General features: G+C 35.3%; 1 protein-coding gene, 1 non-coding gene and 1 pseudogene across 2 annotated transcripts in view; 2 read left to right on the top strand and 1 right to left on the bottom strand.

Moving 5' to 3' along the window:
• Nucleotides 1-1,842: 1,842 nt before the first annotated feature.
• On the bottom strand, nt 1,843-2,630 carry LOC114145196 (histone H2B 1/2-like; annotated as a pseudogene).
• Nucleotides 2,631-4,119: 1,489 nt separating this feature from the next.
• Nucleotides 4,120-4,310, top strand: LOC114145659 (U2 spliceosomal RNA). The gene has a single exon (XR_003595746.1). It is a non-coding gene; the product is annotated as a U2 spliceosomal RNA (small nuclear RNA).
• Nucleotides 4,311-6,773: 2,463 nt separating this feature from the next.
• The window catches only part of LOC114145490 (sphingosine kinase 1), a 37,047-nt gene continuing 18,001 nt past the window's right edge, over nt 6,774-25,819 (top strand). Inside the window, exons 1-2 of the mRNA XM_028019093.1 lie at nt 6,774-7,363; nt 21,532-21,681. Coding sequence (XP_027874894.1) covers nt 6,937-7,363; nt 21,532-21,681 — 577 coding nt within the window. The 5' untranslated portion in view covers nt 6,774-6,936. The remainder of the gene's footprint in view (nt 7,364-21,531; nt 21,682-25,819) is intronic.

Genomic DNA, 25,819 nt, shown 5'->3' with positions numbered 1-25,819 from the left:
TTGAACTAGATTACCTATTTTTAGGGACACATCTGAAGCAGAGAGGACATTGAATCCTGAGGACCAGAAGTTGAAATGTGGAGAAGATGTGCAATGATTATAATTTCAAGTAAAATAGTTAAGTTGATGTATATTTTTTTATTATTAGATGAACTCTGAAGATTGAATTGGATTTTATTCCTGGCAAAATGAGGACTGGTTGTTTTTGTAAATTACTTTATCACTTTCCTTCCACCTCACAAATATTTATTGCCGTTTTGTTGGTGTGCTATCAAACATTTCAAACTTTTTTTTAGTTGTAACATGACAAGATGAGAAAACATCCAAGGAGGTTTGGAAAAATTTCACTCATGAGCAAAATCATTATTCTAAGAAATTTTTATTGCAAAACAAGGAAGTCTTTTTTCTCAAAGCAACTTATAAAACTTGTACTAAACATACATAAAATATCTTGCACAGACAGTTAATTTTCATTACATTTGTTTTGAAGTTATACAGCACCTTAATTATATTCCATAATTCCTAGAAAAAAAGCACATATTCTCACCACTGCACATTTTATTAAGGAATCACCAACAAATCCCAAAGCATGTCACAGAAAGTCCAAAGCTTACTTTAGTAGTTATGTAGGGAAAACTACATGATTCGAGCAAAATGTGGTCAAGACCAGAAGCTTTATTTGCCGATGATACGCAACTGATCTTGTTGGCGGCAGCATCCAAAGCGAACTTTGTAGTTCCTGCAGGTTCCAGTGTTCTGGTCGCTATTGAAGCAAACAAACCCCTTGGTGGGACTGTAGCTGAAAGTGAACAGTTGATGTTGAGTTAGCACACGTTATTTTACTATTTGCAAAAGCAGTTTAACCAATAAAATCCTGTAATAAGTAGTAAACAGGTCCATGCTTTGTCCCCATTGAAGTTCAGCTAATTATTTCCCTAAAATTTCAAATTGGTGCCAAAAACAAGCGTAATCTTTGCTTCCAATCACTGAGAGGAAAGTAAAGGGAATGTGTTCTGTGATCATTTTAATATGAATTGTCCTTTAGTATGGAGTTTTTCAAAATGAGCCACCAGAGGGCGCTAAGGAGGGCAAGGAAATTGGAGAAAAGACGAGGAAAAAAATACAAATATAAAAAAGTTAAAGTTTTGATAATTAATTTTGTAATCATAAAATATAATCTGATTTTCTATCATAATTATAAAATATAAGTTAAAATAATCTTACTACTCAGTTTCACATCTCTTGAATTGAAGTGCTTGTTCTATTATAACTGCATAAAACTTTTCTATTATAATTTTTGACTGTATATTATTGTCATTAAAAATGTAATTTTTTCTTTATATATTTTAAACTCGTAGCTTTATGCTGCTGTTACAACTGAATTTCCCCACCGTGGTCCACCAGAGAAATATTTATATTTTATTCTAAAATAACTTATTGAAACGTTGGCTGCCAGGCTCTTCTTTCTGATTGGCTGATTATCAAAGCAAGAGCAAAATGGAAAAGTTTCGGTCAAGAAAACAGACTGAAGGAAAGTCCAGCAGTGGAGAACATTGCTGCAAAAAACCCAAAAAACTAAAATCAGAGAATATGGGGCAACATTCGTGCTAAATTGATGCAATAATTATTAAATAGTAAAGAAAAAACATTGCAAAAGTTTCTTTCCATATTTTGTAGCCTTGTCTGTTGCAGCCAGAAGCTAATGCTGCCAGCGGGAACATGGCATGGAAAGGTTTGGGAAGTCCTGCTGGAGGATGACTTACTCCTGTTCTGATGGCTGGGATCTCGCCGTCGACAGTAACGGCTTCGATGTACACAGGTTCAGCACAAAGGCAGATTCTAGATAATTTCTGAAAAAAAGAAAGTTGTAACATGAATTGCACACAAAGACACAAACTAAATTCCCTTAGGTACATTATTTCGAAGTGTCTGTGTCTCCAGATGGAGAAAACAGAACAATGTTAAGGTAACTAATCTATAAAATTTATTCCAGAATGTTACAAAAACACCTAAAGTACTACAGGATTCAAGATAAACCATCGTAAAATGGCATCAGACTAATATATATATAATTTCATAAAAAAGGTGAAATAAGAGTTTTGCTTTATTTTTATCTGGCAGATTCTAAATTTGATCATTCTTTGAATTTCTTAACATAATAGTTTAAAGATTAAAGTGTCAGGACCAGCGCTCTTCAGACATTGTGGGTGGCTCTTAAAAGAGCCTTTGGTTGAGTGAACTCCCACAGCGGAGTTTACTTGGAGCTGGTGTACTTGGTGACCGCCTTGGTGCCCTCAGACACGGCGTGCTTGGCCAGCTCGCCGGGCAGCAGGAGCCGCACAGCGGTCTGGATCTCCCTGGAGGTGATGGTGGAGCGCTTGTTGTAGTGAGCCAGACGAGAGGCCTCGGAGGCGATGCGCTCAAAAAATGTCGTTGACGAAGGAGTTCATGATGCTCATGGCCTTGGAGGAGATCCCGGTATCAGGGTGGACCTGCTTCAGCACCTTGTACACGTAGATGGCGTAACTCTCCTTCCTAGTCCTTCGCTTCTTCTTGCCTCCTTTGCCGGCCGTCTTGGTCACGGCTTTCTTGGAGCCCTTCTTGGGCGCAGACTTGGCGGGTTCAGGCATTTCGTCTCAGTCTAAATATCGAGTGAAGCTCTGTGGTCTGGGAGACCGTTATTATACACAGTGCATGTAAATTCAGCTGTAGCGTCCCTTGACTGTGATTGGCTGAGCCGTTCAGCGGGCTTCCAATGAGAGGCGGAGGATCATTGGTTTGAAAATCCCCGCGCGCGCGAATTAACAGAACATGTTAAAACCAGGATGAAGAGGTGAACCTGAATTATTGCAACATATTTACTGATGAAACTGAATCAGCACAACACTGTTTAATCTCAGACACGCTACAGACAGGATTTCATAGTGAAGCAAATGAAAAACTTCATTAAAACTGAGATGCTGCTTCTAGATTCTAGTTGCTAGAGAACATATTTACTGTTCTACTCATATTCAGAATTTTTTAAAGCTTTTTCACTTATTACAATGAGTGTTAAACTCTGCAGTTACACAGCACAAGTTGTATGAAAAAAACTGAAGAGTTTCAGAATCACTAATACTGTTTTAAATCAAACATTAACAGGACGAAGTGTAAACAAGTTAATATATTTTAAGGATTTTTGGGATATTTCACATTTTTACAGTTAGCTTTGCAGAATACCATCACCTCAGCTTAGGTTCTACCTACGTTTCTAACAGGACCAGTTCGGGAGAAAGTAAGACAAAGATTTTCTTTTTTTCTATAAAAACTTTAACGTTGGCTTTATAAAAAGCAACAGTTGCTACGTAAATTGAGGTTTCATTTGCCACTAACATATCACTACTGTTGGTTGCACGGTTATTGTTTTTCTTTTTACACAAGGCATTTCCAGATGCTTATTAGTTATACTTAAAAAGTTTTGGGTTGTTTTCATGTTATCACTTACTTTAGTTTGTGGTTTCTGCGTTTTAAGTGGTTTATTTATTAAGTGTACTGTGGACAGAATGAAAGATCATTAAATGTTGCTAACTGGTGGTGTGCAGGCCTCGGTTATTTAACTCAAATATATAGTATATGTTTGTTACGTTATAAGTGTTTAATTTGCGTGGAGTGAAGCAGCTGCAGTTTGGTCTCATGTCCACTAGAGGCTGCTGTAGCAGTTGCTATAAATCTGCCCCGTCAAAACAAAACTTTTCTTAACCTAATAACTTTTTATGTTGTTTCGAATATACAAGAAAATAACTGTATATGTATATATTTCTGTCAGATGAACATATGCATTTTTACGAGTGATGTGATCATTAATCGTTAATTGTTATCGCTTCTCAGCTTCCTGTTGGACTTCAGTGAACCGCGTGACTAGAAATAAACAAATTATCTTGACTATCGTTTCCTTTTTTTTAGCTTGATGTAATTTACTTGCGTTAATTTCTTGATTAGGAACAACAAATGTTAGTAATTGTAATTTTATATAGTGAATGTTGGTATTATGACTTATAAAACAGTATAAAAACAGTTTTGGAACCATGAGTTAAAGTGAGGCCAATCAGAATGACTTGGTTTCCTCTGCAGTTATGTGGCATCGCTTCTCGGCCTTTTGGCTCAGATCAGTGTGTAGTTTCTGTTCTTATCAGTTTAATATCTGATATGTCTCCACTTGGAGACTGTATATTAAATTGATTTTTGAAGCAGGGAGCTGGAATAAGGGCTTGCTCTGTCCACTCCACGCATCATCCTGGTATTGCAGTATTTCCAGCAATGGTGCACTTTCCTAAACATGTGAAATGATAATTTATTGCTTAAAAAACAGCAGAGATTTTTAAAGCTGTCATAATGTTGTGACAAGATATGAGATGGATAATCTGTGAAAATATTGAGGTAGATTTCCACCTAATACTGCTACTGGAGACTGCAAAAAAGCACCGCTCTCAGTCAAAACCAATCAGAGTCATTAGGAAGGTTTTAGCGCTGACAGTCAGGCTCATGTACATGCTGCTCAATGTGCCAATGGTAGAGAAACAACACACAACCTACAGACACACCCTTTTAAATTTTAAATTAGGCTTGATTTCAATCTAACTTTGCAATAAATATTCTTTCATGAGCTACAACAACATTTAATTTCCCTTTGGGATAATTAAAGTATTTTTGATTTTTAATTAATTTAGAAAAATTCTCCTGCCTCTTTCAGCTGAACATTCGAATATTCAGTTCAAATTATTTAGACTGAACATTTAAAATATTGACTGTGCAGTTTATTGTTGAGTAAATACAAACAACAAATTTATTGTTGAAATTGTGACATGAGTAAAAATTTTAATTGTGGGACATGGATGAGACATGGGGTAGGATTTCATAAGCCTTGTCTTCTTCCTCCTTTTTGAACTGGATATTGACGTTCTTTTAAAAAAAAAAATTTAAGATATGATTTTTTTGTTCTCTTCTTATTTTAATTCAATCTAATATTTGACTTGTAAATAAAGATTTAATTTCAGTTCAAAATTCACAGTAACATTTTTGTATTCATAAATTTAAAAATGTGGGGTTTGACTGCTTTCTGCATCAAAATTTTCTCCCTCATCACAAAACAATTATCCATTACTGTTTTATAGAAGCATACTTTGGTTTGACTCGACCTCGATTAGGTCAGCAACCAAGATTACAACAAAGCTGGGTTTTTAAAAAAATCTTTTATACATTTTCGCAAGATGGGACATACTGCCTTTTGTCCTTAAGTAAAGTGCTGCATCACAGCAGAAATCCTGATTCTTCTTTTCCACTCGGTTATGTTTTTCTCAAACTTGCCACTAGGGGGAAGCACCACCTTTCTTCTTCCTTATCTGAAACCACAATGAAGATCTGCAGCTAAATAAAGTAAAATTTTAGGTTTTCTTTCTACTGATATGAATGATTGATATATTTATAACATTTCTGATAAATTACTTGATCCAAAAATTAATCTGTGTCTGCTGATGACAGCTGAAATAGAAATACATTTAAACTAATGGCAAATAAAAAAGAGAGCGAGAAATCTTTTCCTTACTTTACAGAATGCAATCCAAAAATAAACAAATAAGTAAGTATGATTACTTTTTCTTCTATGGAAAATTTTGTGAAAAATTATGCTTAACAAAGCAAAGAGTTTCTAACCTGATGACAAGAAAAAATATATCTAAAATATATTATTATAGTGGCAATTTTAGTACCATTCGGTTGTGGAAAATCAATAAAATAATGTATTGAAAATCTGCTAAAACCTGCATTTGTAACTATATTTATATTTAAAATCATTAGTTAGCAATTAAATGACAACATTAAGTGTCAATGTATTCATTTCTCATCAGCTCCTGATCTTCTCTTGACGGTAATTTTAGGAAATTTTAGCCTACGTAGCTCATATTATCATTTTATATCCAGGTGTTAATCCAGAGCCGGCCCAAGGCGTAAGCAGCTGATTATGTACGCTTAGAACAAACGAAGAGAAAAGAAGTAAAAACCAAAATTAAATACCTGCAACAGAGTTGTGAGTTGCAGTTAAAATAATAGAAAGGGGTAAAATATATTTTGCTGCTACTGTGTGAAATATTTATTGAAAACACGTTGTAGTCACAAATGTAATTTAATAGATTTAATACATTTTACTAACCAGCAATTGCAGAGGTACCAAAAATTGCAAGGAAGAGCAGCATGTCAACATATTTTTACTGAAGTAAATGTAAAAAGTAGCATCCAAGAAAGTACTCAAGTAAAAGTAACTGCTGAAAACATCGGTTGTTTAATATTTTAACTTTGCATCATTAACAGCACCAGGATATGTGGATATTTTTGGAATTTTAAAGGCAAGAATGAAAATAATTTATATGATTAACGTAATTACAAAATTTCCAAATACATTTTTTCAAGTATAAAACTTATGAAAGTTTAACATACACTGCAGGTGTTGTCTGGTGAATTTTTTGTGAAAACAAGCGTATCTTCAGCCAGTGAAGCTACTCACAGTGGGCACAGTCGCGATACTTCATAATAAAATCACTGAAGTAAAAGTAAAGCGTACAGTGTGGTAAAAACAAATCTCCTTAAAGTACACTATTTTCTAAATAATAAAAAAAACTACAAATGAAATTATAACAAATTACTACCCAACTCGGGCACAATGTTTTATATCAACCTTGAATTTCTGGGTTCTCGCAGGTACGTTTAAAAAGGGGCTCTTAATTTGAAATCCAAGCGGATCTGAAGGGTTTAATTCCATGTTTCTTGACAAAGGTCCGGGTAGTGGGAGGCTGTCAGTCGCAGTCTCCGCTCTGCCCGCATCATTTTCAGTAATGTGACAGCGCAGCCGGAGCTGTGTCCCGGTCCGGATCCCGTCCTCGTCTCACTCTCTGACATCCGCTCAGGATGGATCAGAGGAGAGCCGAACCCGACTTTCTACCCTCTGCCACTCCAGTCACGTTGTACGGAGAATTTACCCAGACCAGTAACCGAAGAGGCAGGTGGGCTGTAAACCTGACCGAGAAGGACCTCGTCGTCCAGAGGCTCGCGTCGGCACCTGTCGGCCGGAACAAAGTGGTGCTGAGTCTGAGGGACTGCGTCGGCTGCCGGGCTTACCGGGAGGATGACAAGGCGGACCCGTCGGCGTACTTTGCAGCCTACTTTTACCCACCGAGGAAGCGCCGCTGGATGACTTCTGCTCCGTCGCGGCAGCGCGTGGAGCAGTGCTTTCGGCTAGCGGCGCTCCAGGACCCGCACGCGAACCTGGAGGAGGCAGAGAAGTGGGCTCGCGCCGTTCGAGAACGCTCTGCCCGGCAACAGCGCCTTAGAGACGGTGAGTAACCGTTAGAGACGAGTCGGGACCTTAAACAACTGCCTTTAGGTTAAACTTTCTTGAAGACTAAAATCATCACGTTGATAGCATTTAAGGGCCACGTTTCTTTTTCGTTTTTCTTTTTTTTTTTTAAAAGAAAATTTTCGTTTCTTCTCCCTTTTCTATCTACACCAATAATAAGCTAAACATGCAAGATCGGGGCGGCCCAAACCTTTTTGGGGTCCTAAGCAGATTTTAATTCGTGACCCCCCATACCAACATGTCAAAACCAGATACTTTATCATTCCTAGACTACAATATGTGTGTAAGATAACATTTAATTTCCCTTTGGGATCAATAAAATATTTTTTAATTTGAATTGAACTACAATTGCTAGTGTCATTTGGTGATATTATGGCTATTGATTTTAACCTTTCGAGAGTAGCAAATAAGCAAAAATGCTCTAATTAATTTGCATGTTGAAATGCAGAGTGGTATTTAGGTGTGGTATATTAATTTAGCTATTTGAAAGTACCATCTGCAGGCATACATTGATTTTACAGAAAACAAGGTAGAAAGTTTAATATGTTTTGTTTTTAAAATTTGGAAGACGTGTAAAATGTGCACAACATGTCATTGCAAAATAAAATCAAATGATGCCCCCTTTTGGTGTTGGGGTCCTAAGCAGCCACTTAATTAGCACAGGCCTGGGACCGGTCTGTGGTTTTTATAAGTTATATATTTAAAAGCTGCTCTCTATAAATATCTGACATATAAACCTTTGTGTATTATATAAATGTCTGAAAAGCTCATAGTAAAGATTCGAGAAACAGATGTGTGACATACTGTGAGGAGTACTTTGTACTCTGTTTTTATTTTTCATATATTAATACATTTTTATGTCATTCCGTTCATCGTGCCTCTTGAATTTGTGGGGATATAAACTGTTGTAATCGATTAAATCACCTGATATTTGGAGGTATGGAATGCGTAAACGTACAGATTTCTTGAAGATGAAAAATAATTTTCATGTGTTGACCTAAACGTCCACTGTAACAATTGAGTAAAACTCCTGAAATTATTTTCTGTGTTTCAGTTTTTGGTGGGCTCCCTCAAAATTACTAGTTGCCCTCATCTCACAAACTTTGTAGAGACAGCCCTGCCTGAATCAATTACAGAGTCACAAATGAACAATCACCTCCAGTGAGATAGCTCATTATATGTTAAGTTTCTTATCATACTTTGTGCAATGAACTATTTGCTCAGTGAGAAGTCGTGAAAAGCAGTGTAATTGTGCTCAATGAGCATTTTTGCCTCATCATCTCTTTACTCTGTATAAATAAACTGAAGTACTCATCGTCTTTATCTGTAAAAGACAAACATGATTGTTTTCCTACTTCAGTCGTGTGAGTCCCTGAGCCAGGACCAAGTGTAATGTTTTCTTCACAAGTGGTTGATCTCCTGGCATACGGTAACAACGTGTGATTCAAGCTCAAAGACAAGCAGCAGAAATAATAAAATTAGGTTCAAATCATCACTCTGTTAATATCTATTGGGACCTAAACAGTTTTAAGATTTGCTTACCTTACACTGGTTGACTATAGTTAGTAAACCAAAACCAACATTGTACAAAGCAGTTTATCATACAAGGCATCTCAGAAACATGTATCATGTTCAGGTAACAGAACCAGGTGTGACAGGTCTATTGTTTGTTCCCTATGGGCTGAACTTCCTGCAGAAAAGTGATCCTATTATGTTTCCTCCACTCTGTCCTACTCCAGCACACAGACAGCACTCTCTGACTCACTTAGCTTTTCTCCCATGAACAGGTTTTCGTTTTTAGAGAAACTAAACATGCTGCTGTTCTTTGCTGTCTGTCATTGTTTACTTTGAAACATATTGTGATTTGACTGTACAAGTTACCCGCCATGGGACACAGAACGTAAGATAAATGTCTCCATTAGCTGCTCCTGGCGTGCTTTTCCCATCACTGCTTTAATTCAAGTGGAAGGAGTTTTTTTTTTTTTTTTGCATTTGTTGCTACTTTTGAATTATTTACTTTGTTGAAGCCTAAAGAATTTAGTTTTTTCTCAGATATTGAACTTGTAATGATTTCAAAGAAGCACAATATCTGTGAGTTGAATTAGGGATGGGCGATATGGACTTAAAGTTTTATCACAATATTTTGTGGTACTATTGTAATAACAATAAGAATAATTTATGCTTTCTTTTTTAGGCAACTGTATGCCTGTGACTTCATCATAGCCCCGACAAACACATATACTGCTGCTCTTGAGAAACATGCTCACTTATAACACCAGTCACATGAAGAAGTGTGATTTGTATCACTAAATTGCACACAATAGCTGGATTTAATATTTAATTTATTTATATTTATTGATACTCTCATTGAACAAACTCTAGAGAAAATAGTAAAAAATTGGTTTTCTTTAAAACACCATCACTTGGAATTTACTGACAACAATAAATCAAAATTGATCACGATAAATGATTAACAATGCGATAAATGCCCACCCCTATGCCAGAGTGTAAAAATGCATAGAATGAGGAGAAAAACTTACCAGGTTATTTTTTTAAAATAACTCCACAGTTCATGTCAATGAGTATGAATTAACATTTAACACATCAGTTAAAAAAATGCATAATGAGCAGAAAAAAACCCATATTTAAGTCACATGACCAGGCAAAATTTTAAAAAGTACGGAAAATATGGTATATCATATACTTGATATATCTGGTATATCAAGTCTAAAGACTGGGTGGTGTTGAATATGAGGTAAAAATTAGCTAATTTTCGTTTGGTGGATGAATCGATAATTCAGTAAGCAAACAAATAATGTTATGTTTTTATACTGTTATTCATTTACACTTACACCGATTCATGGTATTAGTTGTGATTGCTGGGATAAATCTACACAAAAAAAGCAAAAGTGCTGAGCAGAAACATGGACTACATGTATTTTTCTCCACAAGGCTACATGACATTGTGTTAAGTGTCTTTTCCAAGGTTGCTGTTGTTAATATCCAACCTCATTTATGCCATAGGAGCCTTTGGTATCTGAGGAATGTTTTAATCGAAAGAGGACCTTTTCAATCAAGTTGTTCCACCAGTGGCCTTGGGAGCCACCGTTAATCATGCTAATCTAGGATGTCTGCATACGAACCATTAGTCTAAATAAGGTCTGGCCTTTTTGTCAGTGACTTCTGCCATCCTCCCAGAATTATTCAGAGAGCATCTCTGTTTTCCTCAGACAGGTAACTGCATGCTGGAGCTGTAATTCAAACCCCACATCTAAGATTAAAAACTACCTGAAAGAGAGAAGCGTGTTTTCCAAAAGCTTGTTATCCACGTCTAACCAACTGTGTCTTTTGATCTCTCCTGAGCTGTTTGCTCTGCTTGGATGTGAAGGAGAAAAACAGAAAGGTATCTGGTGTGTTTCACCTGCTCACAACGAGCAAATCTGCATCAACTGTTGCTAATCTATCGGTTTGAGTATCAGTAGTAATTTGCATTATATTGATCCCTCATAAAACAGATGTTAAAGCCCTGACCCGGAAAGCCACCTGCTCTCCCTTTTTTTTCTTCTTTTTGCGCTTTACAGAAGGATTAAATTACATTTATTCCAATTTTTTTCCAAAATAAACTGTTATGATGATGATGATGTTTATTGCTCTTTGTCTGACCCTGCTTTAATCAGTGAATGATGTCCTCCTTCATATAGAGGAAGTGGAGAATAGTGCAGCATGTAATTAGCAGCTGGTGGTTGCCTCTGTGGTTTGTCTGCTCTGTGTTAAAGAAGTAACACAGCCGTAGACGTGATGTAACGCATGCATTACCAGGTCATGTTACGTGTCAGGAAGCTGATGTCTTATTCCACCTGATTTCATTCCTGCATTCTTGTTTCTGAGCGAAAGCTTAACTGCGCTGCATTTTTTAAGAGCATTGATCTGAAGGTTGCCCATGAAAAGATGAAATGCCTCTGGGATGTCATTAGCATAACTCAGGGAGTAGCAGCAGGCGTGGAGAAGTATTGATCAAAATAGCCCCATAAGGGCTTTTGCCTTCTGTGTATTTTAGTGTAGCAGTAAGAATCAGTTGATTCCAGGTTAAAATGGTCATGACTGGTCAGTCTCAAAGCAACTTAATGGAGAACCTCTAAAGGTAAAGAAGCACCAATCTTTATTGGCTGATATCAATTTATGGCTTTCTTTTGAGTACAATTGTATTTTTTTCCCCAGACGTATTGTAAGACATGAATGAGAAAACGTGTTTCAGATGTTAATGATGGTTTTAGTGTTGAACTTAAGAGAAAATTAAAAGAAATCAAGATTATTCCCAATAACAACACAGAAAAAAGGTTATAACATTTTTGATACTAAAATACCATTTATATACAATATTGGGTTCATGTGTTTGAATCAAGAGAAGATTTTAACAATATTTTAGGGAAAACTAAGAATCCAGGGTTTTTTTTCTTCACAAAAATGCTTCATGGATTACAAACTGTGTTTTAAAGAATATGCAATCACTGTAAAATATTTCAGTATAACTTTTGACTTTTTCTTGTTATGTCTTATTCTAAGATGCTTGAAGTTCTGAAAAATAAAAGTAAGTTGTTTGGCTAAATGTCCTAATGTTTAGCTCCATGTCAGGACTCTGAATATTTTGTTTTCCCTTCATCCTTCTTGATAGAATTTTCTTATTTTTATGTGCAGATTTCTCCCAACGATTCCCAACAAACAAACTTGGCACTATTACTACTGTTTTCCCCATTTACGTGTGTCTGTTAATTGAAGTATTCTTTTAACTGAAACACAACAACATTATAAAATAATGTGGTTGTTTGGAAACCACGGGAATTATGAGGTTATGCAGGATAAGTGGTGCAGGACGTCCTCTGGAGGACTGGTGTTGCTGCTTTTCCCAGCCAAACACAGGCCTCTGGAGGACAGACAGCTCTATTAATACTTTACCTCTGGCTGAGATGGAAATTATATGAAAGCAATTTTATAATAACGTCTTTTTGACATCGTTTAGAAAATATATTACTAATTTCGGATTGGGAATATGAACACTTACTGTACATTCTGATTCGCTTCATAGATTAATTTTCAAACAGTGAAAAAAAACAGGTGTATGCGATATAGTTTTGCAGGTAACAAAACTTTCTTATACATTTTAATGTTTTCTATTTTTTAGGCTTTTGATTTTCTCAAATACATCAAGTTTAAAGTCTAGTAATATCTGACTGGTCTAATAATATCCTTCCACCGAATGCAAATAAACCAGATTATTGGCTGAAATATAAAATCATCAGATTGTTGAAGGTGTGTATGTTGTTGGATGAACAAAATGGAACGTCAGTCAATCAAGTTTATTTGTAAAGCACATTTCAGCACCAAAGCAGTTTAAAGTGCTTTACATTAAAGTACACACACACACAATTGTCAAGTCAACAAAAAGAAACAAAAAGATATACTCTTCACATTAGTTATTTTTTGCAGTTTATCATTGAAGGTTGCATATAAAACAGTGGAAATGCCCACTATGAAAATCTAAAAGAAATGGCAGTAAAGCTTGCCTTAGAAAAGGCAGAGATAGACAGAAAGTGGAGAGAAATTTTCAACTTGAAGAGTTAATGCTTTCTTCAGATCATGGCAGCGAGCTCTTAAGTTTTTAAAGCTGATTGCGCATGAACTTCGGGGGTGTGTGTGTGTGTTTGGTGGTGATAAGTGGGAGTTATCTGGTATCCACACCAAAAATAAATTGCTCATCCTGACATCATGTTTTTAAACACACCCATTTCAAGAACCGTCCAATTACCAATAATCACACTCTGATTCTCAGGAAAAAAACGCACAGCTCAGTCCTGCTGGGCTCTGGCCCGGTTGTTTGTTTGTGTTATTGAAGGGAAAAACCAGCTGGTTCCAGTGGCTCTATCAGTGTTTTCTATATGGTATTAAAAGCGTGTGTGTGCAGCCAGGCTGCCCCAACAGCAGCTGATGTTTCCTTGAATTATCAGCAGTTCCTGAAACATTTGAAAGCTGAATGGGTATGATAGCACTTTGCACTAATCTGGTGAATAAATAACCTTAAAAACAGACTAAAACAATAAGTATCTTTGTATTTGAACTAACATGTATATTCATTCAATAATTAAGAAGCAGACAAGCCTTTTGAATTGGAAGTGTTGCTTATTTTGTCATTGTATTGTTTTCTGTTGCAATGTGATCAGTTGCAGTTAATTATTTACAAATGCAGCAATTAATCAAGTCCCATCACTAATTATAAAACAGTGAGGAAGTTCAAATGAGTCCAGAGATCATTGGCGTATATAGTAGACCTCAGATGATTCACGTCATTAGTAGTGAAGTGAAACTCAGTGTTACACAATAAAGCGCAGACATCTCAGTTTTGTTCTGGATAACCTTTTGCTCATCATCCATCCTGTTAGTTGGCATAATATTTCCTAGCAAGTGTTAGTGAATCATCAATGAACATACAGCAAGTAAGACACTTTTTACAATTAAATTAGACCAAATTTCTCTTGTTTTAGGTCTGTTAGAATTACCAAAATTATTTCTGTTTGCTAAATACAACAGTAGTTTGGTGACATTGTCTTGAACTGCAACTGCAGGATTTGACTCAAAGGTTTCAGATAGTTATGATTTGTCTTAGAACAGTGGCAGCTCATATATTTTTCTGTCTAGTCATGTCTAAACTTCTTGAGCAGTGTGTGTGGCACAAGTGGAAATTAGATCCTAGTTAGGCAAAATCAGAAGTAACATAAATAAATTTAAGCTGTCTACCACAAACACAGCCCTAGTAAATATTTGAAATCCAATAAAGAGTGGACACAGGATTTGAACAATGTGTCATCGTTCATTTGATCCAGAAAGCAAATTAGCTAACCACTCGGTCAATCACCAGATATGACAACTTATACCTGCTATTTTTTACAAATATTTTGTATTTAGCATTTATTTAGTTTTTCCTTTATAACTAGATATTAGTAAAACCTAAATTGAGTGTTTGTTTTCACTTAATTGGTTTGTTGTGGTTAGAAACAACATTTGTTTGTTTGGATAATTTATAGATCTGATCACAAAATTCCCCTGGAAATGGAGTACTAAAAAGGTTTTCTGAATATGTTTAGACTAAAATTAATCCTTTTAGCATTTATGTTTTCCTTCAGAAAAATGAAAAACGGCAAGAAGCTATTCTGGAAATTGCAAAAAATGTCCTAAGAAAACTAAAAAGATGTGAAAAAATTGATTTAAACAACTCTAAAGAATAAAAATGTTAATTTACCTTTTTAACAACCTCTTTGTATGATTTAAAATAACAACATAATATTAAATTAGCATGTTCATAAGTTCATGTCTTCTGTTTTTCATCTTTCTGCGGTTCAACACTTAAAGTACACACTATGAACATAAATCCACCGTGTTACACGCAGCTTTTATGTCCAATCTATTTTCCAATCCTTCCTTTGTCTCTCAAAGCACACATCTTTGTTCATAAGTCAACTTTGGCTCTTACAGAAACAACAGCTAGATTCACAGTGCGTTTCATTTTTAAACTCGCGTCCCGTAAGTTCTCTTTATTCCTTAATATAGATCTACAGATGCCAAACCACTGCGTCCTCCTCCTTCCACACCCTTTGTGGTTCCAACTCAGCAAAAATCTGCTTGAGGAGCTTTCCCTTCCTGATGTAAACAGAGTACACAATGCAGGCTTTTTATATCCTATTCTATTTTATTATATTCTAAAATGATTAAAATATTCATGCTTGCAGTGACTGCTTGTATTTCTCAGTGATACCATATATGCTTGAGTATATTTATAGCAAAATGACTTTGTTTTGCTTCAGTAATTATTTAGGTATAAACAAGTATAAAGACTGATAAGGGTAAGAGTGTTTGGTAATACATGATAATCCATTAATCCCTTAAATGTGAAAACTGGATTCTGTCCCATCTGGAGTGTATCTGAGCTTGGCTTAGCTTTCACAGCTGGGCATGGGGCAGAAACTTCACCGACATTATCTACGATGTTTGACTATTTAACACCCTGCCTCCTTGGCAGAAGCGATGCTTCAGCATTTGGTTGTTAATGAAGATGGGGCATCCTGTTGATGCATTAGTTTGAGTTACAAACCGGCAGCTTTAGCTTGCTGGTTTTGAATCTAGCAGTATTGAGAGCAGAAAGCTTTTTGAGGCTTGTTCGGTGTTTTCTGCTTCTAAAAATCAGCCATTTGTTAATGGGTAACACTGCGTGTCTTTAACAAGCAGCCTCAGTGTGTTGCTCCTTATAAAAAGTTTTTGTTGGATCTTATTTGACTACCAGTGATAATCTATGCCATGTCTCCAGTGGCTTATGGTTCTTCCACAACTCATTTATCAGGTGCAATCTGTCACAACTGTCAAATTCCTGCCTTAAATCTTCACTTTCTGACAGGCAGATGTTACGATCAAATCATCCTAAACACCTACATATGGAGCAAAACGCATCCCTGCTCCTTTTTTTCTCTCTTTACATCTGCTACAAAGCTAAACCTTGACAGAGCGTGACAGCTCCATCTAAATTGCTAAATTGTTCTGGCAAGATCGGAGCAAGGTGAGCCCAGCTCAGCAGGATGACATCTTGGCAAGTTTTAAAATGACTTTTATCAGGTTTTGAACATCATTTTCAGACACACACACTTCAGTTTGCTGGTAAAGACAGAGATGTCAGTAGAGCTGACAGATGTGTTTATCATATGTAGTTACTGGGAACCAGATACACCGAAGGAAAAGACAATTTTTTCTCAATGTCTGAATTTATCCCAAAACTTCTCCTGTTTTAGTTTAGTTAGAAATACCAAAATTATCTGTATTTACTAAATGCCAGAAAATCTAGTGAGAACATTTTTTAGAGAACTTTTTGCAACTTTCTTCAAATTCAAAAGTTTACATTTGATCAGTATGATGAAAGATTTCAAAGATATCCAACCATATATCTCTGAAAGGCACAAGCACAAGAAAGACAGCAAGTGGTTTCTGGGTGGTAAGTCAACAACAAAACACCTGTCTTTTCCAGCAGCCATTGTCAGCGCATACAGTGATAAACTAACTGCTGGAATTCTGCTTGGGTTGCTAGGTAACGGGGCTGGGCTCGGCTGGGGTAGCTAGGTAACGACGCAGTGCCCATGGAATGTGATTCAACGATCGGGAGGTTTTTGAAAGGGCTCATTTTCCAGACACCAAAAATTATGAACTTATTGATAAAAAACGGATGGGTGGGTTTTTTAAGTGCTTGGGTTGTTTTTAGAAGCAGTTGAGACACAAAGGGAAGTATAAAAAATCGGCATAATAAATCCCTTTTAATAACTCTATCAAAGCTTTTTTGTTTCTTGTAATTCTACATTTTCCTTCTAGTGATACTGTATTTCTATTCTGCTTATATTGTGAAAATATATACCCATATTATGGTAGCTTTCTTCTGAGAATAAAAACAAAGAAATCTCTTAGTTGTTAGTATTCCGTCATAAAAAAGTATCCTTATGTTGGATATATAAATAAAATAAAAAAAAGAGGAGGAAGTGACATTTCCTAACATAGACTTTCCCCTCACAGAACGCTTTCCCACAAAACCTAAAAAGTCATGTATTCTCAGCACCCAGAAACCTGGTACGGGGTTCCCTTTCATTTAGGTTATTTCCTGTTGCAAGTACCTCAGCGGTGTCTTTCCATCAAGATCTGGGACAGTTCCCATGCCGTCGCCTGGAAGGGAGCAGATTGAGACGCCTGTAATCACAGATCAAGTAAACATAGTTGAGATGCTGCTTTGTTGCTGTTTTTTGTCATCTTATGTTTTTCTGTTACAGTTTGTAAGGATGGCAATTCACTTCTTCTGAATCTGTTCACCTCTTCATCCAAGACATGCAGTGACTTTTATTTTGAAGGCGTTTTTAAAAACTGTGCATTTTTCCTAAAGTTTTTAACCACAAAATTAGTGTGCAGACAGATATACATCAGTTAACATTAGTGTCCACACCCAGCCCTAACAAAACACACCACACACATTATCTGCTGTCATGACAGCCTGCCCACCAAAATATAACTTTTACTTGGTTTATAAGGCTGTATTGGGTAGAGGTTTTAAATAAGTTTCCGGTCCAATCCTTAATTAGAAATATGTTCTGCCCTGCCCGGCTCCCATGATGCCAGTGCAGCACAGATGTTGAAGGAGGAAAACCCCGAGTTTGAAAATGAGCTGACTGGAATGTTCTGAGAGGGGAAGGGCTGGCACACAGGAAGTGACATGACAGTTTAGTCAAACAGGGCTGTTGTGTACATGATTACACACACACCACTCCACACAAAGGTCAGGGCGTTCTCTACCAGCTGCCATGCCAGCTGATTCACGAGAGCATCTCTGTGCGTTTCCCAGAGGAGTCCAGTCAGGATTTTTAAAGGGGATATATTGTGAAAAATACACATTTTGCGCGTTTTTGTACGTTCCTTTCGGTTTCTGCTGCTTTTAAAAAAAGGCAAAGCGCTAAGTCAAACCACCCACCTGGTTTTTATTGATGACTTATTGTTTTTTGATGTTAGGAAAATGAGCCGTTTCAAAAACCTTATGTAACGCCACAAATTAGCAGGCACTGCCTATTACCTAGCAATGCCAGGGAAGCTCAGCCTGTTACCTAGCAACCACAGCAAAACCCAGCCTGTCACCTAGCAACACAGTTGGAACTCCAGCATGTTTTTACTCATATGTTGTTAAGTGAAAAAATCTGTCAGCGGGACTAGTATTTCTTTATTAATATTAAGAAATTATTCACTTAAAACAAGCTCTTATATGTTTCTGAAAAGGTACTTGTAAGTTAGTTTTGTACTAAAATAATTGCACTAAAACTAGACAAAACACAGAAAAACAATTTTATTTTTGCAAAACAATTTAACTTCGCAATTTGACACCTTAAAATGATAAAAATACCAATGGAAACAGGCAGTTATGAGAAAGGTTTGATTGTTCTAATGTCAGTAAAAATATTTATATTGCCTATTGAGGGTTATTTAATACTTGACTTATTTAATATATACAGATTTGTGTATTTGCCATTTTACAGGATTATCCTGTGAGAGATGACTTCCTCATTTTCTCATTTTTTGTCTGAAACCTTTTGATATTTCCGATCTTGGTGAGAAAACTCAGGGAGAGTTGGGCATATTTTGAAGATGGAAAAGAACCATTACCTTTATGCTATTTTTAAAAAAGTATTTAATTTGACTCATTAAACTAATTATGGTTTTAATTTTTTTACTAGTTAACATAAATTCAGATTCATACTGCAGTTGTACATTTTTTAATACAATTTTTAAATATCCAAACTTTTTCTATGTTTGCGGCTGGAAATGCCCTGACATGAAAACCATGTAATAAATGTTTTATGTATTTTATAAATGAGGTATTTTGATGAAACCTTACCTGTCCTCTCCTAAAAGCAACATATAACCTGCAGAGGTTGATACATTAGGCTGCATTTCTTCTACAGGAATCCAGTAAATAATTTGCTTATCCACTATAAGATAAGTGCAAACATGATTGTGTCTTAGTGTGGACTGATTTTTCTTTCACCTGTTTCTCTGCATTCCTGAGATGCAACCTGCAGCACAGTGGATTCTTGAAAACTGGTTTGTAACTGGAGCTGCTGTGCCTCCATTGTGTCTCACTTATCAGCTGTCAGACTTCTTATGACGGCTTTTCAGCAGAGTGCAGAACAAAGAAAGATCGCTGTCCACGAGGAATACCACTGCAGGTTTTTGTTTCTCTCACTGACATGAAACTTACTGCATGATAGAGTCAGGTGTGTGTGTGTGTGTGTGGGCATGGGCGGGTGCGTGTGTGTGTACATTTTTCTTCTCTGAATGCACTACAAGACAGTTTCAAATGATTGCAGAAAAAGACAGTATTAAGGGAGTGAAAGACGAGTCTCAGTTTTATAAAAGGTTAATTTTTGGATTCCTACAGGAATTCACTTGGACTTTTCAATAACCTTCGGTGCACCATCACATTATTTTTCATTTGCTTTTATGTTTCATAACTTTCATACACTTTAAGTGTTTTAATTTATTTTATTCATTCAATTCAATGTATTTGTACATTGTATTTATTAGCAGAAAATGAGAAATGGTCACAATAACGAAAAAAATGCAGTGCTTTCAGACCTCAAAAAATGCAAAGCAAACAAGTTGATATTCATTTAGAAACAACAATACTAATGTTTTAACTCAGGAAGAGTTCAGAAATCAATATTTGGTGGAATACCCAGGAGGTTTTCAATGGGCTTCAGTGCAGTGGGCTCTACATTTTCTCCAGAGCAGTATATGGATGGATCATTGGTTTTACACTCAGTTACATCAGTAAAAGAATAAAAAAACCTGTTTGCGACATGAAGTGATAATGTAATCAACTGGTGCAGAGGAAATGCATCAACACCAGATTATTAGTGAGCCAACAGTTCCCATTATCACCATGATGTGCTGAGTAGTCAGAGCTGCAGTCTGTTCAGTGAAGCCTACAGCACAGAATAAGTGTTTCTGTTGCAGAGGACATCAATTACTGCTTCTTCTGGTTCCTCTGGGTGCAGACAGTACATTCAGGCTGTACTGCAGTGGTTTGTTCTTGGTGTAAAATTTGTTAAATGAGTCCTTTAGCAACTTCAGCAGCTGCGATAAGAGCCCAGATAAAGTGCAGCAGGAGGTCCAGCAGTCCTTTGTGTCTCTTTGCTGTGGAGGAACATTAAATGGATTGTTGCCTCACATCTCATTGCTTTTTCCTGTTTCATGCAGTACAGTATTACCTCACATGAAGATGGGTCCAGATTTTTCTAAACTATATGAGAAATTTACATCAATTGCAAAAATAAAATGCAGGTGTATGTATGGTTACTTTAATGTGTAAATTTCCATTAATTTATTAGATTTTAACTCGTAAAAAATGTAAATGCACTTATTTTTTTTATCATAACAAAAGAACAAAAGGTATTCAAGCTTTATCAGTTTCAGAGTTGCTTTGAGCCATAATAAATGAAATATTAATCAATATTTTTATGTGTAGCAATGGCACTTGACAAAATGTAATATTTCAGTCGTTGTATCTGTGACTTTATATTTTTGTGTTTTTTTTGAACAGCCTCATTGCTGAAATGTGCTATACAAATAAACTCGATTGATTGATCAAATATATGTATATATTTATTTATATTAGGGTTGCAAGTAACAATTATTTGTGTAATCGATAATTCTGTCAATCATTTCGTCAATTAATCTATTAAACAATTGCACATTCTGCAGACTTTAAGGAAATACATTAATAGATGCAAATAAAGCAATAATTCAGTAAAATATAAATATATACTGTAAGTATAAATATAAATGCAATGGCAAAGTTTTTCTTTGCTTGGAGATTTGTTTTAAAGAATTTGAACCAGGTGAAGCTAATACTATGCCACTCGAGGAGTTCTGTGTAGAACTGTGTAGAAAAAATGATGTTTTTCATCTTAAATACTAAATATATATGCTATTTGCACAGTCTGGCCTTAATTACTGCTCTGAGTGGGTTGTTCTTTTAGTAATTTACTTTTTTCTTTTTTTTTGTATTCTCCAGTTAATGACTAAAATGTTACTAAATTAGTTGACAAGTATTTAACTGCATGATTAAAGTCTTTATTCTGGTGCTTTGGTCTCAACTTGCCCATTTTTTGAAGGACAATTTTGTTTACAGAGTTTATAATTCATTTTATTTGTTGTTTTTTATTTATTTTTGGATATTTAAAATGTCTTCCAGTTCCAGTGTTAAATGTTCATTATAATTTATAGTTTATTGATGTTTGAGAATGTGTTCCTGCATTATTATGCCATTATTACAACTATATTACTTGAAAATGATCTCAAAACAACAATATTATGGTTAAGGCAATAACCTCTGGGACAATTTATTGTCCAGCAAAATTTGTTATCATGAGAGGTGCGTGTGTGTATATACATATAAATATATATAATGTGCACTACTGAACTGCTGAGTCATGGTTGTGATGCTGATCCTGTTATGTATGTTGAACCTGAAGGAGAACCACTTGGCTGTGATTTATTATATTTTCTCTCTCTCTCTTATCCAGGTGTGTTGCTGAATTCGTTGCCCCGTCCTTGCCGGATCCTGCTGTTTGTGAACCCGCAGAGCGGGAAAGGACAAGCCCTCACCTTGTATAACAGCCACATCCAGCGGATGCTCAATGAGGCGGGAGTCATACATAAACTCATTATCACTGGTGAGTCGAGTTGCTGGCTCAAGTTTCTCAATTCAGCTTCCACACCATGCTACAGCCTTTACCCATGCTATCATTTTTGTTTTGATTTTTCATCTGAAAAAGCCAGAGACATTCCCAGCTTCAAGGAATGTGAAGGAGAAAATATTTCTTAGCTAGACTTGATTCTCTGCGAATCCTGGGGTTATTGTCAGCAGAGATCTGCTTCAACCCAATGCAACGATAAACAGAACAAAGCAGCAGTACACTAAGTGGAGTTTTGCCTCGTTGGGAAATTATGTTTTTTTTCCCCCTGTTTTTATTTTACAACAGTTGTAAAGGAGGTTGGGGGTGACAGAATGAGGTCACAATGCACTCACATAGTCATAGAAATACTAAGAAGCAGCCTTCCTTACCATAACATGTTTATTTTGCAGTTCATACATGCTAACGAATATGTGAGATACTGAATGATAGAAATACTCGGGGCAGAAGGGCTGCAGCTAACAAATAGTTTAGTAATCAATTATTTTATTGGTTATTCTGATGGCTGATCATTATAATAAAAAAATGACATATTCTGTAGATTTTTTATTTAATCATTTAACCCTTTTTTTTACAATATTGGAAATAATTAAAAGATTCAAATAAATAATTCAATTCCTTTGTTTAAATAAGAAAATGTTACAGTACGCTTGATTATTTGCATCTACAATAGTGTTGTACTGATCTCTTGATTCATTTTTGATTAACTGATTAATAACTGTATAGCAAAAGGCGATCAATAGGAGATTTTTTTGTTTTTACAGAATTTGAATGACGTGAAGCCAAAAATATGCCACATGAGGTAGAATATATTTACAGATATAGATGTTTTTTTAATATGTTTTTGCTCTGAATGTGTTTTTCTTTTAGAAAATTTTGACTCAATTGTGATTTCCAGTTAACAATTAATCAATTACTAAGTCAGTTGACAATCAGTTCAATAATCACTTCATCATCATTAATCCGATTAATCGCTTAAGCCCCAGCTTGCATGACAACATGATTCATAATACTGGATTCACAGGACAAGACAAGACTTGAACAAAATATTAAGAAAGCTTTTAAAATAAGGGCATTACAAATTATTCAAGAATCTCTGTTCAGCATAAAGTTATACAGATCAGGTTTGATCATGTTCTGTGTTTTAGTTTTTGAACTAGAGTCGATGAAATTCTGTAAAAATTGTTAAAAAAGAGAGCTCAGCAGAAGCTATTTTACCATTGTTAATGGATAACAGTTAGCTTGTTGTGACATCAATTACAAATCTTATCCATTCCCATGTGTTGCCAGCTCATTTTCCACAACCAGCCAATCAAGTTCTTCAACAGGTTAATCTCTTGAATTCATCAATATTTTTCTTAAACAGAATAAAAACACGATTTAGGAGTTACGGTCAGTTGTACAGCTTAGAATCAAAGCTTGAGAAAATGAGATTTTTCATCAGTTCAGGTTCAGTAGTGCTAAATGGTTAGCTAACAAAACAAATGATAAAATACAAAACCAGTAACTGAAAATCTCCAGTTATGTTTCAGCATTCGTCTCTCTGTATCTGTGTTGCACTCATCTAGATTTAATCCTCTTCCTGTTTTCATGTATTCGCCATCGTTATGCTGATCAGCAGCCGCCAACCCATATGCAAAGCTGTTATATAATAATTATGTTTACACACTGTTAGATACACTGAGTGTACAGAAACACACAAACACCAACACTGAATCCCTTCTACACATAAAATGTTTTTTATTAGTGGTGGGACTTGATTAAAATTTTTAATCAAGGTAATTGCCGTATCCATAATTAATTATTTGCATTTTAAATGAAACAACATATCAGCAAGTTAAGCAACATTGTCAATTCAGGAACCCTTTTTGTTGCTTATTTATTGAATAAATAGACATATGAACTCAACAACAAAGATATTTATTGTTTTTGATTTGTTATTTAGGTTATTCAACCATCAAACTGGTGCAAATTGTTATTAAACCAATTCAGCTTTCAAATGTTTTAGGAGCCATTGATCATTTATGTAATGTTTTTAGAAAAAATATTTCATTAGAAATGCAGACTGTGAATTCTGACCGGAGCGTTGGGGATGTTGAAATGCTAATTTTAGCCTTTAATAGCTTCACAGATAGACTAACTCCTTTTTGCACAACTTGCACACAATTGTCTTTTCCAACGTACCATCAAATAGTTTTTTGAAGCAACAAATAACCCCAAGAGGAGCGAGAGAACCAGCTTTGTGTGTTGTTTGTGCGCCAAATGTACGGGCGTACCAGAAACACAACACAAAGGTTCCAGCTCGGGAATTTTGGATGAAAAATACCAAAAAATTAATAATTGCATTAAAAATTTTAACGCGATGATTCACAATAATCTTTCATAGCACAATGAAAGATCACATAGTGACTGATCTAAAAAATTCAGATAAGTCCCCAACTCTGACAACTCATCTGCAGATTGGCTGTAATTGGTTTTCCTCTGGTTTCTGTGTTTTTTAGTACAGGAGAAGATGATGACCAGTGAATTCAACAGAATCACTGGAGGTAGTTTTAAGTGTATATGAAGAAAAAATAATAATAATTGAGCTTCTTTTTGACCTGTTAATCATAAAGAAGGCATAGATTCTTCATTAAGTAAACATCTATGCGTCAGTATGACCTGTAATAGGGACAATTTGATCCTTCAGTAATTGTCAATCTTCTAAAATAAATCCTTTTTGCTTAATCTCTCCCAAGTCACTCTGACTAATGGCCCCCTGCAACAGAATTAACTCTCCTCTCTGAGAACCAGAACAAATCTCTCTTCAACTGAATTACATGTAAAGGCTTTCTCAACGAACAAATCCCTTTACACTTGCTTTTTGAAATGCCTTTATTTATTTCTGCGACATCACTTTTTCAGATATAAACAATATTTTCAGAACAGATGTTTAATACACAACTAATCTGAAGATAAATTGAGCAAATCTGGATTTTAGATTAAACTGCCAGTAAAGATAAAAAAGGCAAAACTCAGAACTATTAATACTAGAAGGATTTTTAAGGTCCAGCCCAGTTTCTCTCCTTGAATTAATAATGCTATTTCCTTACTGAACATAGAGTATTGTGAGATTTTATGAAAACCTTGTGTAAAAGAAAAACTATTAAGTAAAAAGAACTTAATATTTATTAAAACTAACTGCTTCCACTGACAGATAATTTAACATACAACAAAATATTTTTCCATGTTGTAAGTGAATAGTACTTTTTCGTCAATATTAAGGAAATATTTACTAAAAGAAAACTCCTATTGTTATTTGCACAAATACTAAACTATAAAACCTATCATTACATCTTAATAGCAGAAATAAGTTGAAATGACTTAGATTTACAAAAATATCCTCATCACTCATAAATTAAAAGCACAAGTTTTGCTGCGTTTTCATTAATGATAAATAATTGATAAATGACAACTAGAATGTTATAATTTAATTTGAAGTAATAAAACTAAGAAACTTGACCTGAATTGGATCCTCTTTAAGTCAATTTTACCATCTAAAGTTAGTCTCAGTGCAGATACATTTTAAAAAAGTCAGAAGTAATGAATATACGAGTCTGAAATACTTACTATAATTCAGTTTACTGAATGAAATGTTACTAGTAACTTAAAATATAAAATTTTTGAGGAAATGTGCTTAAACTGAATTGTTTAGGTTACTAAACTTAAACTGTTTAAGGCAAAATGTTTGAGTACAATTAACTTATCAGGTTTTACAGTACACTGTAAAACGTTTGAAGGTGGTTTAACTTGAAAATGAAAGTCCACCTGCTGCATTGAAAATGCAATTTAAGTCGACAAGAAAATTGTTTTGGTTTTAACTCAGAAATTAAAGTCCCTGAAGTTGATTTAGCAAGCGACAAGTTGTCTAAACATTGTTTTTTAAGTTCATTAATCTTGAATTGGGAGTTTTAACTTAATGCTGCAATTTAAGCCAAATAATTATTTCACAATATGCAAGAAAAAAAACTGTCCTCACCTAGTTAAAGAGCCACATTTCTCTATTATTTTACTCACAACATCAAGTAAAAATAACAACTTATTTTACTTTAGAATAATTTAAATTCTTGTTTCAAAT

Source organism: Xiphophorus couchianus, chromosome 5, assembly GCF_001444195.1.
Source record: "Xiphophorus couchianus chromosome 5, X_couchianus-1.0, whole genome shotgun sequence".
Lineage (NCBI taxonomy): Eukaryota > Metazoa > Chordata > Actinopteri > Cyprinodontiformes > Poeciliidae > Xiphophorus > Xiphophorus couchianus.
This window is presented reverse-complemented; position numbering and strand designations above follow the sequence as displayed.